The sequence below is a fragment of the Passer domesticus genome, chromosome 3 (genome assembly GCF_036417665.1).
Source record: "Passer domesticus isolate bPasDom1 chromosome 3, bPasDom1.hap1, whole genome shotgun sequence".
Classification (NCBI taxonomy): domain Eukaryota; kingdom Metazoa; phylum Chordata; class Aves; order Passeriformes; family Passeridae; genus Passer; species Passer domesticus.
The window spans coordinates 54558880-54575356 of NC_087476.1; the positions used below are offsets into that span (position 1 = coordinate 54558880).

At 38.6% G+C, this 16477-nt stretch overlaps 1 protein-coding gene across 6 annotated transcripts in view; it reads right to left on the reverse strand.

Annotated features, from left to right (window-relative positions):
• Positions 1-4176: 4176 nt before the first annotated feature.
• The window catches only part of ARHGAP18 (Rho GTPase activating protein 18), a 95015-nt gene continuing 82714 nt past the window's right edge, over positions 4177-16477 (reverse strand). For all 6 annotated transcript variants that reach the window (XM_064413133.1, XM_064413132.1, XM_064413134.1 and 3 more), the window contains exons 12-15: positions 15945-16088; positions 10383-10507; positions 9110-9171; positions 4177-6558 (exon numbers count right to left, since the gene is read on the reverse strand). In XM_064413133.1, coding sequence (XP_064269203.1) covers positions 6467-6558; positions 9110-9171; positions 10383-10507; positions 15945-16088 — 423 coding nt within the window. In that variant the 3' untranslated portion in view covers positions 4177-6466. The remainder of the gene's footprint in view (positions 6559-9109; positions 9172-10382; positions 10508-15944; positions 16089-16477) is intronic.

The following is a 16477-nucleotide window of genomic DNA, read 5'->3' on the forward strand; positions in this document are numbered from 1 at the left end:
GTCAGAATTGTCTGTTCTTTCATTGCTAAACACCATGAGAAGAATTTTTTTTTTTCAGTTCACAACGGCACCAGCAGACATTTTAAGCCAGTACTCCAAGGTTGCACAATAAGGTTTCAGCCTTATCATAACCCAAGAAATGCTGCTATTTCAAGATCAACAGTAATCCAAATAGATATCACCTGGCTGCATTGTAAGATTTTGCTGTCATGGAAGCAAAATGCTGCACTGAATGAGGCTGATGCACAGCAGGCAGACAGGAATACTGCAGTGGACACCTCTCTGCTCTGTCTTTCACAGCCATGCAAAGCCCCACAACAGCCTCAGCACGACTTCTCCTACTCAGGTTCCTGCTGGAAGAAACTCTATTTGTGCAGGCTGAAGGAGAATTATGAACAAAGACAGCTTCTGGCAGACTGTAGCAGAGGAGGAACATCCAGAACAAGGGCTCAGAAGCTCATTTGCTTTACAATTAACAGAGCAAAATGTGAGAACATATTAGAATACAACCAAGACAACTAAATCAACTAATACATAGTATAAATTTTAACTAAGCCAAAAATCAGAAGGTGGCAAGATTTAGACCAAAAAATTCTTCTCTTCTGAGACTAGGGAGAAAAGTGAATAAGGAAGAAACCAGTTTCCAGTTGCTAATCCAACACAGCTCAGGGTTTGGCACCTCAGATATTTCCAAGAAATTATGTGTTCCTACATATATTCTGGATCATTTGGAGTGTGTTGTACATCTGCATCTTGATAACCAGCAAGGCATATGTAGTAAAACACTCAAGCCTGTGATTTTCTGCTGTGCAAAGCTTTGTCTACTCTCAGTTTCGCTGTGTCCAGAGGACCGGACATCGAAGCTGTCCCTGCCTGATGCACCACCTCAGATACATGAGTTATGTACTGCATCACCAGCCACCAGACATGAGAAAAATGCATTAAACTAAATACATGACGTGGTGCAGCTGCCAGGATGGATGGCACGAAAGCAGACAGGCACACAAGGTGACCACTTTCCCAAACGCAATCTCCAAACGCCCTGACACCAAAATCCCGGCTGGCTGCGAGCTCCAAACGCAGCCTTCCTCCCCGGCCGGCCAGAGCAGGGGACGGTCTCTCTGTCACGTTTCTGCTCTGGAGCCTGTATGAAAGTGTCGCTTTCGCTGTCACCTGGCCGCCGAGCGGAGCGCGGCCCCGCACCGCCACCTGCCGCCGCCCCGCCCGGAGAGAGAACACGGGCAAAGCGGGGCGGGGCGCGACACCGAGACACAGCCGCCCGTGGCAGCTTCCCGTGGCGGGGTTTCTGTCCCCCGTGGCAGCATTTCTGCCCCCGACGGCGGCCCCCGCGCACGGAGTAGAGAAGCGAGTGCCCTAGGAATGACCCTCCGCTTGTCCCCGCAGGCGGTGAATGACAGCGGACGGCGAAGGCACATCCCGCGTGTGGATAAGCAGGTGGCGGTGTCACCGCTCGGAAGGCACGGGGAATCCCGTGGGAAAGGAGCACAGAAGTGGCTGACCTGCAGGACCTGATCTAGCGACACGGCATGTGAGCAGACTGCTCACGGGAACCAAGGCAATTTGTTCTCAAGAGTAACCGCGCTACAGAGGCACAGTGGTAACACAGAGGGCAAAGCTCATTCCATAGGTGAAATCCAGCGAATGTGGCTCTCAATGCAAATGAGCACTAGTTATTGGTTCTACAGTGCCACAGGGGGAAGGAAGGATCCTTTCAGTCATCCCAGAATGGGCTATCAAGGAGTAATAGTATCTTTTGGACCACCACCACTTTCTATGATTCATGAATGGCAAGTTGTATTCCCAGCTGGTTTAAAACCAGCAAGTGCAGGCTGTCCTTTGATACTGCCCAGTTTTAGATCCGATTATCCCCAGGGTGAAGGTAATTCCCAACAGCCCTACAAGCAGAGAGAGGAGAGGTATTTCTACCCACCCCCTCATCTGCATCTGTGCCTTCAGCTGTCAGTACAGCTCAGGCTGGAAAGGTGCTCAGTCCAGAGGGAGGGTATGGGCATGAGTTGTACTAACCAGGAGTTGCAGATAGGCTGCACCCCAAAAGCCAGCCCAGGAGAACAACTGCAGCTTCAGCAAGAATCATGCACATCACGTCAACAAAAAAGATTCCGAAAGCAGGTGGCAATGCACGCAAACACTTTCTCAGGCCACCAAAGGCCTGATGCCAAATCCTGATGGCTGGCTGAGAGCTCCAAGCTCAGCTTTCCTCCATGGCCAGAGCATGTGTATGATTTCTCTCACACTTCTGCTCTGGTGCCTAAATAAAACTGGAGCTTATGCTGTCATCTCCCCATTGAACAAAGGACTCCTACTATCTAGTTTTATGAAGCTCATAGAAGCTTAATTATTTTCTTGACACACGCTTTCCCTCCCACTGCATTTGCCAAAAATTAGTACTAAAGTCTGCCAACAGACTGAAAAGTAATTAGGGGAAGACACAGGCAAGGTAGCAAGATTACCCCAGATAAATTTCCTTTGGAATCCAGGCTAAAAATTACAGCATTGTATTTATTAAAAGAATCCCCTGAAGCCATACCTGTGATTGCTATACTGCTGTTATTGGCAATAGAGCAGATTTTTAAAGCAATTTTTTGAGGATCATTATTTGGTTTCTACAAATCAGATTAATTTCACCCCTTCTAGCCAGAAGCCAGTAATTTATGAATACTTTTCCTATCTGTTAAATGGGGATGATAGGTACTTACCTACCTCAGATGTGGTCTGTGTGCAAATACAGTGGTATAAATATCTTTAAAGGATTGTTCTACATAAAAAAAATTATTATAAATATTGCTGTACAATTAGCACATGCATGTTTCAGACTTTTCTAATGGCTGCAACCTTTTAAAGATAGATGTACAGCAGAGAACTAATCCTAAGATTCACTTAAGTGTGATAACAAGGAAACAATTTCTTTAGCAATCTTTCACCAAGTTAGCTTGCTGCTGCAATTTAACTCAATACTTAGGAAGACTGTGTGTTTTATTGAAGAGTTACATTGCTTTTAAGAATGTCTGACAAAGAAATAATGGGTTGGGAAAAGTTTCAAACAGGCCTTTCTCAAAGATTTCCTTCTTTGTTGGTGCTCACTTGCCAAAAAGTGCATCTCCTTATCCTCAAATTCATCTCAGTCATGCCACTGCCAGAAATTCAGCCAATATTTCCAAGACATCCAGATCCATTCATCTTTCTGCTCCCTACTGTTCTCTTGAAGCCTCAGTGGAAGGCTCAGAGATGCTGCTTGTTGACTTGCAACGTGAGATAAACCTGTCTCGCTGATGCTCACACAAGGGGCAGTTGGTTGGGATGACACCTTTCCTCCTGGCACCCACAGATATCCAGGGATGGTGCATGTGCTTCGCACAAGGTGGGGAAGAACACAAGGCTATGGAAAATGAGTGCAAACTCTGCAGTCTTTGAAGAACAGGCAGTGTGAGAAAGGTGCCTACACCTCATACAAGCATTGGGGACCTTTCCCCTCCTTCCCCTTCCTTCACCAGAGAGTTTTTGAGCACAAAACCTCCTTACATACTCCACAACATCCAGGCAGTGGTAAGAGGGACCATCACCAGCTTCCCCACTCCCTCCTCTCCCCAGTCCTGGCTGCTCTGCCCCTACAGGGCTGCATACAGCATTAATCTGTCAACGGGTGAAAAAACTCCTGCAAACGTGTTTCCCAAGTCATCAGTCAAACAAATGGTGGCCTACCAAATCACACCAAATAAACAACTAATGCAACACTGTCTTTTTAATTATAAAAGATTCTTATCAGCTTACCTGAATGTGTTTTGGGCTTCCCACTTGTGCCCTAATTTAATTACATAATTACAAAGAATTAAGAGCTGGTACTTTCAATGAGCACTGAGAAGTCTCCTGTTCCTTTGCATGCACCCAGTAATTGTTGTATTACAGATTTAGCAAAGGTGTATTGCAATTGCAGCAAAGCTCTAAACTTCTACCCTGTTATTTCTTTTTCCAGCAGGCGTTCATTTTGCAGGACTTTAACTTATCAATATCTCTTGTCATACACAATACTGCTAGCTCTCTACAAAGATATAAAGTGTGAAATCACAAAATAATTATTGCTTAGTGTCATTTGGGTATGTTTTATGCACGAATATAAGAATTTGAATGAGAAAGTCATAAAAAGTCAGAAAAAAACCATTTAATTACAAAAGAACTTTTTTAAATTAAAAAAAAAACAATGGCACTAAAACAAAACCAAAGTTATTTAAGAGTTCATAACCACAGGTTGGTTGTCATTTTATACTGAAACTGTTAGGAACATCTGTTCCTATCATCTGCACTTTGCTCCTGATTAGAATAACACCTAGAGTTCCAGTAACAAGTAATCTTTCACAGAACTATAACTTATTACAAAAACACACATCATTTTGTATTACGTGTCCAAAAAAAACCCCTTATATTTATTACATTAGGTTCATAAATGTTTACCTAAGCATTGTACTGCTTTGCTACTCTATTCCTTCCATTTGAAGAACAGGGAGTTTGTTCTACAGACAAAAGTAATTTGTCTTAGAGGATCTGCCCATAGTGGCACAGTGCTATACCACGTGGGAATACCCAGCTAGATGGACCATTGAGGGCAATACAGTCACATTAGAACAATTTCCTCTTTTACTCATCCTGCTTTTCAGAATCAAACAGTGCAGTGCTTCCTCTTCATATTAAGACAGGCTTTGACTTCAAGAAACAATAAATATACATGGCCCCAAAACTGTTCATATGCTGTGAATAACTAATCAGCAGATGTCTAATTTTTCTATGACCTTTCAGAGTTTTATTTCTCTCCTTGTATATAAAAGGGAGAGTTCCAGTGGTTACTTTGTCAACACAGGGCCCACGTCCAAAGCTCAGCAGAAAGGTCCTTTATTCCTTTAATCAGCTTTGATCACGTAAAAAAATGTAATTCAGCCCTTGATTGCATGTGGAATACTCCCTATGAGGTCAATATAAATCTCTGTGTGCACTGAAAGAAAGTATTTCATTCCAAGGATACAATTTCACAGTAGTTACTTCAGGTAGTCAGCACGCAGGTGTAAGCACTTGAGCACAGCTGAGCTAGTTTACAAATAAATTGTGAAGTGGTACACAAGCTAGTGATCCTAAAGTGTCGCTGTGGGACTGGGGCTCTGGAGCTCCAGGCCACAGCTCTGTGTTGCAACAAGCCTCCTCAATCTCATTATCAGTGAATTCCATGGGGAGCTTTCAGTCCTTTCCTGAAAAGGGATGGATTTGCAATAGTTCTCTGTTGGACCACTAATTTTTGAAGTGGTTTAGACAGCATCTATCAGCATCAGGGAAATCAGAACTTCATTTCTAGCCTTGTCCAGGATAAAGCAGATATACAGCCAATGGTAGGTAATACCCACAGTAGACCCTTACACTGGTTTTGAGTGAAAGGTTTAGTGGTTTGCTACCTATGAAATTTAGACTACAGTTTCCTTCCACAGTTATTTTATTTTTCCTGAAAGTTTTTATTATGCTAGTAACTGAAAAGTTTTGGCAGTTCACAAAACTTAATCTATCAGATGTCCAAAAAACCTGAAATCAGTTTATGTAACGTGGCTGTAATCATTGCTGAAATATCTAAAAGGTTTTTCTGGTGCATGACAATATGCCAGAAAGGACAATGCCAAGAGTAGTGAGCTTTAAAAAGACTCACCTTGTCATGTGATTCTTTCTTTGTTTTTTTCCTTCCTTTTTTTTTTTTGTAATAATCTCAAGAGCACAATCAACTGGAGTAAAAATAGAATTACTTAAAAGATCTAGCAAAAAAGCTGCATAGAAAGCATTTTCACAGTTGTTTTTAAATATTTTTCTTCAAACTTTAAATTAGGACTTCCAAAGACAAAATACATTGCATTGTAGTTTTCTCCTGTGAAATTCACACTTATTTGGGAAATTCATATGACTTGGTCAGGTATTTTTAATACTGTACCATTCAGAAGTGCTGATCAGGATTTGGTTCTCTATTCTACTAACATTGAAAAGACCTATATGAACACAAAATGCTACACAAACAGTTTGTAGGTCTCTAATACAAAGAGTTTAAACACCTGCTTGAAAAATAAATTCTTCTTAAACAACACCTACCAGATGGGAGGTAGCTTAGTGCCATTAAAATATTTAAGGTACTTATATATAAAATATATAAGGTACTCTTGCTTGTTTCAAACATGAGTGGGGAAACTGTGCGATCTCCAAAATTTTACTACAAGTAAAACCGAAAGTTTACTGGTTATAACTGCTGGGTCACCACTGCCTTTTTTTTTTCTTTTTTTTTTGTAACTGGATAAAGTTCTATTAATATACATAATAGTTGAATGTTGAAAGGACGCACTATCCCTTTGAAACATTCAGCTGTACAACATAAGTCCACAGGTTGGAGGTTTTGCCATTAGTTGTGATCTTAGCTCTGCTTAGGTTTTACAACCCACTCAGCATTTGGGTTGAGCTGGTATAGGTCCTTCATGTAGGTATCATCATCAAGGCAGCGCTCTCCTAGAAACAGAAAAGACATGTGGTTACACCAGTACCAAAAGAGAAATGAAACAACTTCCAAAGTTCCTGTTACTCTTTTACTCCATGCACATTTTCAAAGTCACTCTGTGGTATTTAACAAAGCACAATGCACATAAAAGTTGGAGATGCTCCTACTCTTCTCATCTGCCTTGAGGAGGAAAGGGATAATAGGAAGAAGTAAGGAGAGAAGGAGCTGTTCTACCTCTGTGACACTTTCTAGGTCAGATTCCTCACACAGACGGGAACTCCCCTCTGCAAGTAAATGCAGAGCATTGGATCCTCTCATGATTATATCAAAAACTACATTCACATTTGCATAGAAGCCCATTAAAATTTCAGGTTATTTTCCTCTTTTTAAATGCTAAATTTGTGCAAGGATTTTCCTTGCTAAGAAGGTGTTACTCCTTCTCCCCCTGCTCTTAAGTCAGCTGTTCTGCACAGCACTTGTAATAGTTGCTGTCCTAGAAGGGAAAAGTAGTACACTGTTCTTGGTGCGCTATAGGCAATTAATTTATGTCTAGTAGCAATGATGAAAATAGCATATGCTGATCCATCAAGATCTGCACATTCCTCCCATTTTTCTACAGGCAAAGCATTATGCATTTGCAGCTCTACATCAGAGCTCCTCTTCTACTCTGCTATGCAATTGTTTGGGGTGGATGGCTCATGCCAGGCAGACATTTCCAGTACTTGCTCTCCTGAGACCGGACACAAGGACAGGTGGAATGGTGCAGCTGAGTTTGTCAACCAGCTCTTTGGACTCCCTGCACAGAGCAGACAAGAAGGCAAGACTCCCTGCTCAACCAGGTGTAGTCTCCATCTGCTCTCTCCAGGTTTTAATCCAAACCTCTGTGACCAGTACTGCCCATGTTGCTGAACTAGGTCTTCTACTCTGCACAGTGCAGCATATTCAGGCAGTGAGAGCATGGGGACAGCACTTTGCCATGCCCCTGTCCAGCCAGTCCTGGGCAAAAAGCAGTGGCAGAAGTCCCATTAAGTGCCCTGAAGTCCTACAGTGTACTGGCTACTGAAGAAATGTCTGCAGACTTCAGCAGCTGCATCTGCTAGAGGACAAGATGACAGCACTTGTGCTTGTTACAATTATGAGCATGAAGTGTAAGCACATGAAAGTATCATGAACCTCTCAAGCCTTGTTTTGGGCTCCCTCTACATGAGTCAGCCACATTGAGAAAAGAGACAGATGGCAAAGGTCAGGACAGCTGGTTTAGTTAAATCTGTACGGCAGGTTAAAGGCAGGGAGTTTCTCTTACTTCAGCTGAGAGTATTAATAAGGACTAATAAGGACTGATTAAAGCTGAAATCCTCTGGAAGTAAACCATTCAGACAGAGAAAACATCTAAGCATTCTAATCTATGTCAAAACAAAACAAAATAAATCTGCACTTTCTCTAAGAGAAATACAATTTCTGTCACATCTTTAAAGTAATAGTAAGTTATTCCAGTTTCATTAGAATTCTGTTACAAAACCTTTTTTCCTGCAATGATTACACCACTGTAGAATAAACAAGATATTTGTTTATTCTCCTTTAAAGAAGTCTTACATCTGGGATTGCAACCTGCTTTAACAGGCATAGGAAATGTATGTAGACATTGGATTTGCTAGAGAACACATAACACGTTCATTTGGCACCCAACTATCTTATTTACCAGACTTAGTAAAAACACTAAAACATAGGTAAGTGCTGTTTTTAATTAAGTCTTTTGGTTTAGACAAACATGCAAAAAAATTCATGTATAATAGCAATTAGAATAAAACAAAAATGCTAGGAATTGAAACTTGCAAAGAAAAGAAGTACTGTATGTAACTTTATAATGCCAAATAAGTTTAACCGGTCACAGTTAAGGAAAAAAGTAAATGTAAGTCCAATCTACTACTTCTTTCTAGTTCTCTTTCTGTTTTCCTGAACATATGAAAAATACTCTGATTAGAAACTGATATCTAATGCAAAAATACTCTTGCATTCGTGGAAGAAAACTTTAGAACTGTGCTCAGAATTATCCTTGGCATTAACTTTGCTTATCTGCTATTTACTTTAATCAAAAAGATCTGGAATAAGCAGACCAGGAAAGACTAACTGTTGGAAAATTTTATCACATGGTCATCTTTCTGGCTGAGCTTTTTCTTCCCCTCAAAAGAACACTCCCCCAAAGTGACACTCAAATGCAGAACATGAAGGAATGTAAGTTCACTTATTATGCCTCAATACAAAGAGATGAATAAGATGAACTTCAAGCACCTTTGTATGCAACCTTTCTGTGCTTATTCACTGTACATACGTACCAGGAACATCTGTTACAGCTGCCAACTCCCTCAAGGACAGATAGTAAGATACTACTAATATAATGATCACATCAACATCTCTGCTGCTTTCTCCACAAGGTCAACTGTCTGCCTTAGTGTCAGGAAGAACCAGGGACATGAATAAAAATGCAACTACAGCGAAGCCCATGGACAAATGTGCCAAGGAATCCTGTTCTAACAAAATAAGTTGTTCAGAAGTCATTCTTACCAATATTTCCTCCTATTTCATAAAGAAAGACCTCTTCTTTCTTGAGTGTTTGGACATTTCCACTGTGGGGAGCAGAACACAATGAATGATGATATTACAAAGGTGCTTGTGGATCAGCCACCTAGACATGTCTGGGAGAAATTATGCTAACCAAAATCAGCACTGCACCCGTCAGAAATCCTTACTGACACAATCAGTGAACAAGAATATCCTTGCATGCTAGTGAAAAGGAACAGCTCTGCAAGTCAGCAATACACTAGAAAAGGTAAAATAAGATAAATATGAAGAAGCTGAAGGTTTTAGGAAAGAATTTCATTGTTATTAGCAAGTAGATTGATATTTACACTCTGATTTTTCTTTTAATGCTGCTGCAAAAATAAGTATTTCCCTCAAATAGGCCATATTTCAGAAAAAGCCTTATGGTTGGGTGGAAAAAAAAACATATTCCTGCTGGATTTAATTGTACTGCAACTAAAATAAGTAAAAAACATACAGTGGAAAAATATACTCCCTGTATTACAAAGGTATTCTATTCCTCTCTGCTTATTTGTAATAATATATACTAAAGCCTAAGCAGAAAATAACTTTCTGACAATGGTGTAAAACTCTAAAAACAGCATTTAGGAAAAAGTAGCTTCTTAATCTCAACTAGTGTACCAGATATTGCTTTAGATGAATAGCTAGATATGACAAACATGTACATTAATTTTTTTTTTCAAAAGACTGATTAAAATTTCTCCCTTTCTAAATGGATTTGAATTACTAAAATGCAGCTTTTGTTTTAAATCATTTAATGTGCATGACATTTTCACATCATTATACTCCAGTACTTATTATACTGTTATATAGAAATGCATTTCCTGGGGTGACTTTATGATGCATGTATTTTAAATAGATCTATATATATAAATGCATTATATATTTACATAATAAATGCAATATTAAAAAAAAATATCTTTCTTCTTTCCTCATTCCTCTATTTTCTTGGAGTTCCCTTCTGACTTGTCCCCAGAAAATTACAAAACTATTCCTGAGCCATCAGATTAAATAGCAATTAATTTTTTACTAACATCACTCATGTATTCCTAAAGGTCTCCTGAGCTTTAATAACATTTAAAAGCATTAATTCCTCAAGCACGTATTTTGATGGCTAAATTCAGCCAAACAGTTCATGAACTGACCCGGACTTTGAGTATTTTAAAACTTTTTTCTTGATATAATAAATGAAGAGGCACTTCTCCCAGTATGATAACAAAACAAGATGTGTTTATACCTTTTCTGGCTGAGAAACCTGGCTACTATATCACCGGCTTTCAGTTCTTCTGTCAGCTGTATTGCCATGGAAACTTTGGAAAGATGAGGCGCTTGCACCCGTATCACTCCCTGAGGAACATCAGTCTGCAAAGCAATAAGAGTGGTGGAACAAAGCTGCTAGCAGCTGGCTTTGATGAGCTTCTCAAAATACAGTATGGAATAAGTAAGTACAGTGCTCTGCACTTCACTATCTACTGCACTTCTCTACAAACATACGGTACCTACGCAGCAGTTCAGTAAATTACATCCGACCTTCAAAGCTCTTTTTAACAACAGGGAGAACTTCAGTACAAAGGAACAGTAGTGTTTAATTATTTTTCAAAGATGTTAAGAATAACAATAACAATTATGCTATATTAAGAACACACTTTGCTATGATAAAAAGCATGTGACATTGACATGGAAAATTCTTGCTGCAGCCATGAAAACCAGGCAGTTCCCCCACACCAACCCTCTGCAAAACTTCTGGAAGAAACCTGCCCAGTTCCATTTAATCTGAATTTCCTGCCCAAAAACGCAGCCAAACAAAACAGAAAACACAAAGTACTGATGGATCAGTCTACTTCAAAGGATTCCTCCTCCTTTTTGTAAATTTCATTTTTAAAAAACAGATATTCACTACTGCAGGTTTTTCTCCCTATTTCTTATTGTCCAGAATATATTCAGCCAGGCAACCTGCCCTATATAATAGTCTGACAGTATAACGGATTTGTATTTTATTTCAACCCACAAGTCCTTGATGATGAATATTAATCATATTAGCTACAGAGAAGGAGGACAAAGGACAGCTTTTCTGTTCCATTTGCAGGTGCATGACATTTGAAGTTACAAAAGACATAATTTATTTGTGAATAAGGTCCTAATTTTTGTTCCTGGAAATATTTCTATTCCTATTACATTATCATTTACCCAAACCTACTCATTTTGATAGGAAAAGAAAATAACAGCCTCTGTACTCAAGGTTGATTATGACAGTTCATTGTCTCCCTTCCCACCCCACACCCTTCCAAATTTACCCATCTGCAAGACTGAACATTTTTTCTCCCATAATCAATGAATAAATCTGGGCACCTGTGAATCTAGAATAGCTTCTCTGAAACCATCAGAGTTAAATGAGTACAGAACAAGTACAAACGTGAGCAGAATCAGAAGAACAGCTTCCTGAGAAAGCTGAAGGCTCGTTACTATACAAATGATGAGTTATGGTAAGCAATTTTAACCAAACAATACTTTTGTGTCCAGTCTTATAATTTATCGATTTAAAAATATTAGACATCATAACTATTTCTGTCTAAAGTAGTAAGAATCATCATCTTGAGAATTTTCTACATAGTAATTGTGGAATCAAAGACTTGTAAGATTGCAAGAGATCTCTATGAGATTTCCCCTAGATTTACTCTAAATTTGTCACATCTGTTCTTTAAGGCTTCCACCTATGAAAACAGTGTCTATAGCCATCTGCTAGGTAGTAAATCCTGCCAAAAAATTTTTGCCTCTTTCCAAACTTTTGGCATCCCGGCAAAAAAAAAACCAAAAACATTTTTAAGGACGAAATTATTGTTTATAGATGTCTCTATCTGGTCTTCCATCAAATTCAAATTGGTAAATTTAAACTAGCTTTCATTTTTGTGCACAGTTCTTGATCATTTCATCTCAGTTGATTTTAGTGGAGTTTCTCCAACTTTCAGCTGGATAACTTTTCCTTTTTTTGCTACACAGCAGGTATATGATAAATTATTTAAAAAGCAGCCTACTTTGAGTATATGAGAAAAAGAACAAGAAATGTCCACAGAGCTCTAACATTATGGTCACAGATCAAACAGAATAATTACTTTGTTTATTCACAGAGAATCATTATTAGCTCAGCTAATTAATGCATTTTGCCACTTTCACCACCTGCATTTCCAGGAGAAATCATGCTCAGCTGCACAATATGTTCATACTGCCAAACTATAGAGAAAACAGAAACTGAGCCCATACACTCTGCAGGTTGGTGGGAAAGAAAATTAAATGAAAGAAAATGTGGCCTAAAACCTCTAAGAGCTGAATGACAGGACCTATTCTCTGCACAATACAGTCCAAAATACTCAAGTGAGGGGCTCCATATCACAACATATTAAGATATGAACCTATAAGAGGATTGACAACACACCAATGCTACTCAGTTTGCAAGTTTCCTCCCCTGCCTCACAGGGCCTCTCAGGTCAGATTTAAAACATTGCAACCCCTGGCTGAATTAGGTACTTGCATTATTAAAAAAACCCTGAAGACAGCACATCCTTACTTGATGGAAAATACATTGGCCTACAACATTTATTCTGCAGCAGGCATAGCAGTCACCTGTGAGGTGACTTCTTCAAACCCTTGCTTTTCAGAGGGGCTTAGAATCTATATAACACAAAGAGCAGCTGCCTGGCTATAGGATCTGGGATGGATCTCTTCCAGTTTCTTCTAATCCATTTTTCATGACCCACTTAAATATTTTTCACTCTAGGTGCAGAGAGAAATGTAACTATGCAATATTTTCACTAATGAAGGAACAGTATGCATACTTATTCAAGGTGCAAAGTATACCAAGCAGGTATGGGGCATGAACATTATGAAGAACAAAATTGATTTTCAAAAGGATCGTGCTACATGGAAGGCAAAGGGTGAAAGAAATGCAAAGCAGTTGCTCTCTTTGGGATGCAAAATATTGCACCTAGTTTGGGACAAAAAACTAGAAACCCATACACAGAAATTATTTAGTGGTAGCAATTTTTTTTTAGTAAATAATCTGGCAGTGCAATGAGTGACATATTCAGCAGGAATCAGAAAGGTTACTCTGTGTAAATTCAAACAGATCATGCAAACAGAAGGGCCATGGGATACAATGGGTTTTATAAACTGCAGTAGCTCAGCTCAGTGCATTGCGTTGTGCTGCTTACATGATAGCTCCCTTTTTTGGAACAACTGCACCAGACAGAGGAATACAATGACAGATGGTAGAAATGCGGTTAAAGGCAGTAGGTACATTTCCAGTCCTGAGGGCATTTTTCTTTGTCTGTCTAGAGCATTATTCAGCCCAACACCAACACAAAGACTTAATCCCCAACACTGACTTGAGGCCATAGGTATGCATAGGTATCCCAAAAAGCAATTAACCCTCACAAGCCCTCTAATATTAACCACTCTCAACACTGTACAGACATCTCACCTGTAGTTTGCAGTAAATACTTTTTAACCTCTGTCTCAAAAGGGGAAATGTGATTGATAGAGAGGCCTCATCAGAGCTAAGATGAAATTTTATCCAAATGAACTGCTAATAAGAATGCAGATATGGAGTTATTTCTGGAGAATATGAAGGTGACTCAGGTTCTGTCCATCTATGTTGAACCATGTAGGGTGCCACAGCAAGTGTTAGAAAATAGAAATTTTTCCTCAGCTTTTATTCAGCAGCACACAAGGTAATTAGTTATTGTGTTTAAAAAAAGACTGGATGTGGCTCTTGGAGCCATGGTTTAGTTGAGTTATTAGGGCATGGATTGGACTCAATGATCTTTAAGGTCTCTTCCAATCTAGTGATTCTGTGAATTCTGTTTCAAACAGTTTCAAACATCTGCAAGTTTCCAGGGAGTGGGAAATTCACCACATGTATGGGTGCCTCATTTGTCACCTGATAGTTAAATATAATTCAAGAACTGCACAGGAAATTTACCTCATATGTAAATTAAAGCAGTATGAATTGAAAACTAGGGAGAAGAAAAACCAAACCAATAAATTTTCCTGAAAAAATGAGACATATTTTTACTTGAAAAATGTATAAATTGTCATTCACAATGAAGCCTTACCAATTTGTGACATGATTTTAAGACTAATATGTTCTCAAGCACCCAAAATTACTGAATCCTTGCAATAAGCATGAAGGATTTGTAAAAAATTGTACCATTTAATTTTGACTAAAATCTCCACAGAATTCTAGGGCTTAAAGAAAATCATTGAATAGTAACTTTACATTTATATTTGAATAAGAATATTACACGAGGCTTCAGTTCTATATCCCCAATGGATTAGAAAAGCATAATTTACTCTAAAAGACCTCAGCCCTAACTCCCAGTGGATTAAAAAGACATATCTTTGCAGTGAATTATAAAAAAAATCTAATATCTGAACTTGAAACAGCATATACTTTTTTCAGTGTATTTGCTGTTATTTCAGTGTTGAACACAGGATGGCAGCATTAAGTGAATCACATCAACTCAAGTGAATTCAATTCAAAGAATTCTTTTCTTATTAGACCAAGAAAAACAAATTTTAGTTTTTAATTAGCTTTATTTTAAAATCATATGTATATCATTCTGTGTAAAGATTCCTTCATATAGACAAATACGAAAGTAAGGCAAAGTGATGCCTGGGGAATTAATTTTGGACATTAAGATATGTGTCAAATACTGCATAAAAAATGAGGTAGGAACAACGAAACATAAGTCTCCAGCTGATCCGGGATATATAGCGTTTTCATTTGCCACATTCTATTTGCTGAAGCTTAAAAAATGTCTTTATATGAATATGACAACCCTTTTTTTGGTAACAGTCTGACATACACTTGGTAAGAAAACCAGACTGCTCGGAGCAGACTGCATTTCTACCAGCGACCACAAGATGACTCTGCCTCACCAGAATCTTCACTGTGATTTCAACCCACAAGGGGGTACTTTCATACCACCCAAATGAGGGATTCTCACACCACCCAAATCTGATATGTTTTCATTATGGTATCAGAATACACGTATTTGGTATTACCTGCTCGTGTATTTAAACTAACTTTGGAATAATGTGGTTCAAATGCTTTATAATTAAGGTAGTATAGGCTAAAGAGTTTAAAAAAATTGTAATTATAAAAAAAATGTGATGATAAAAATTATCAACAATTTCAACATGCATGAGATATATTTTTAAGGTTTTGATGTCAGTGGGAACAGGTCAACTAAAATCTTTCTGAACTACCGGAAAAATTAACACTACAATTGCCACAGGATTATTATATTTTAAAGAGTGTGAAGAGTGTCATGCTGAAACTTATGCCATGACATCACTGATGGATATGGTAGAAGCCAATTACCTAAAGGAGAGATACTGAACTGTGGGTTATATACACTGGGGTAGCTTGGCAGTAGCCACTTGGACAATAGCTGCATAAGAAGCAGTTCATCAGTTTTTCATGTTTGTGTTTGTTTCATCCTTTGGGGTTTCTTGGGTTGGGCAGGTTGTGCATGTTCTAGCTAAACACTGGGAAAAAGAGTTCAGCGCTTCTCATTTTTCAGAACAAAAATATTCTGAAAAATCTGTAGAAAACAAACAAAAAACCAGTACAATCCTCTAAATGTGTCATGCCAGTAACCCGCAAACTGTGAAATTGACACTGACTTGCTATCGATTGAAATTCTCAATTAAAAAAAAATATATCCCCTCTGCTCTATCCACTTTTTCACTAAAAATTACTATCCTATTAATAAAGCATTTCAGATGTATGTTTCCTTACATCATTAGGAGTCTTCTCCTGTTTCTCATGCTTTTCCCGGTCATATGCCATCTTTTTCAGAAGTTTCTTCATAGCTTTGTCCTTTTTCTCCTTCTTCTGGTTTTCGGTTTGTTTTCTCACTTGGTTAACAATAAACTTTGGAATCTAGATAAACATAGAGTAAGCATGAATAACTACATAATTTTCTTACCAAAATTTTTAAAGCTGCCAGATTATCAGGTAGAATTCAAAAACAGTGTTTCTTTCCAGTACAGATTATAATATAACTGTAACTATAAAAAAATAAACATAGATTAAAATAATATGAAATTGTGAAACAGTTTTAAAACCACTCCATTCGTGATAAAATATTCCATTCAGTAACTTCTGAGGGGAAGAGAGGTGGAATCATACAGTGTTTTTACTTTTGTCAGCCAAAAACATTCACTTGACACTTAGTATGTAAAACGATGCTAATTACTTTTCCTCACACACAGAAAAGGTCAAAATTGTCTCAAGTTGCTGACGAACAACACATATCCAACTTGTCCAGT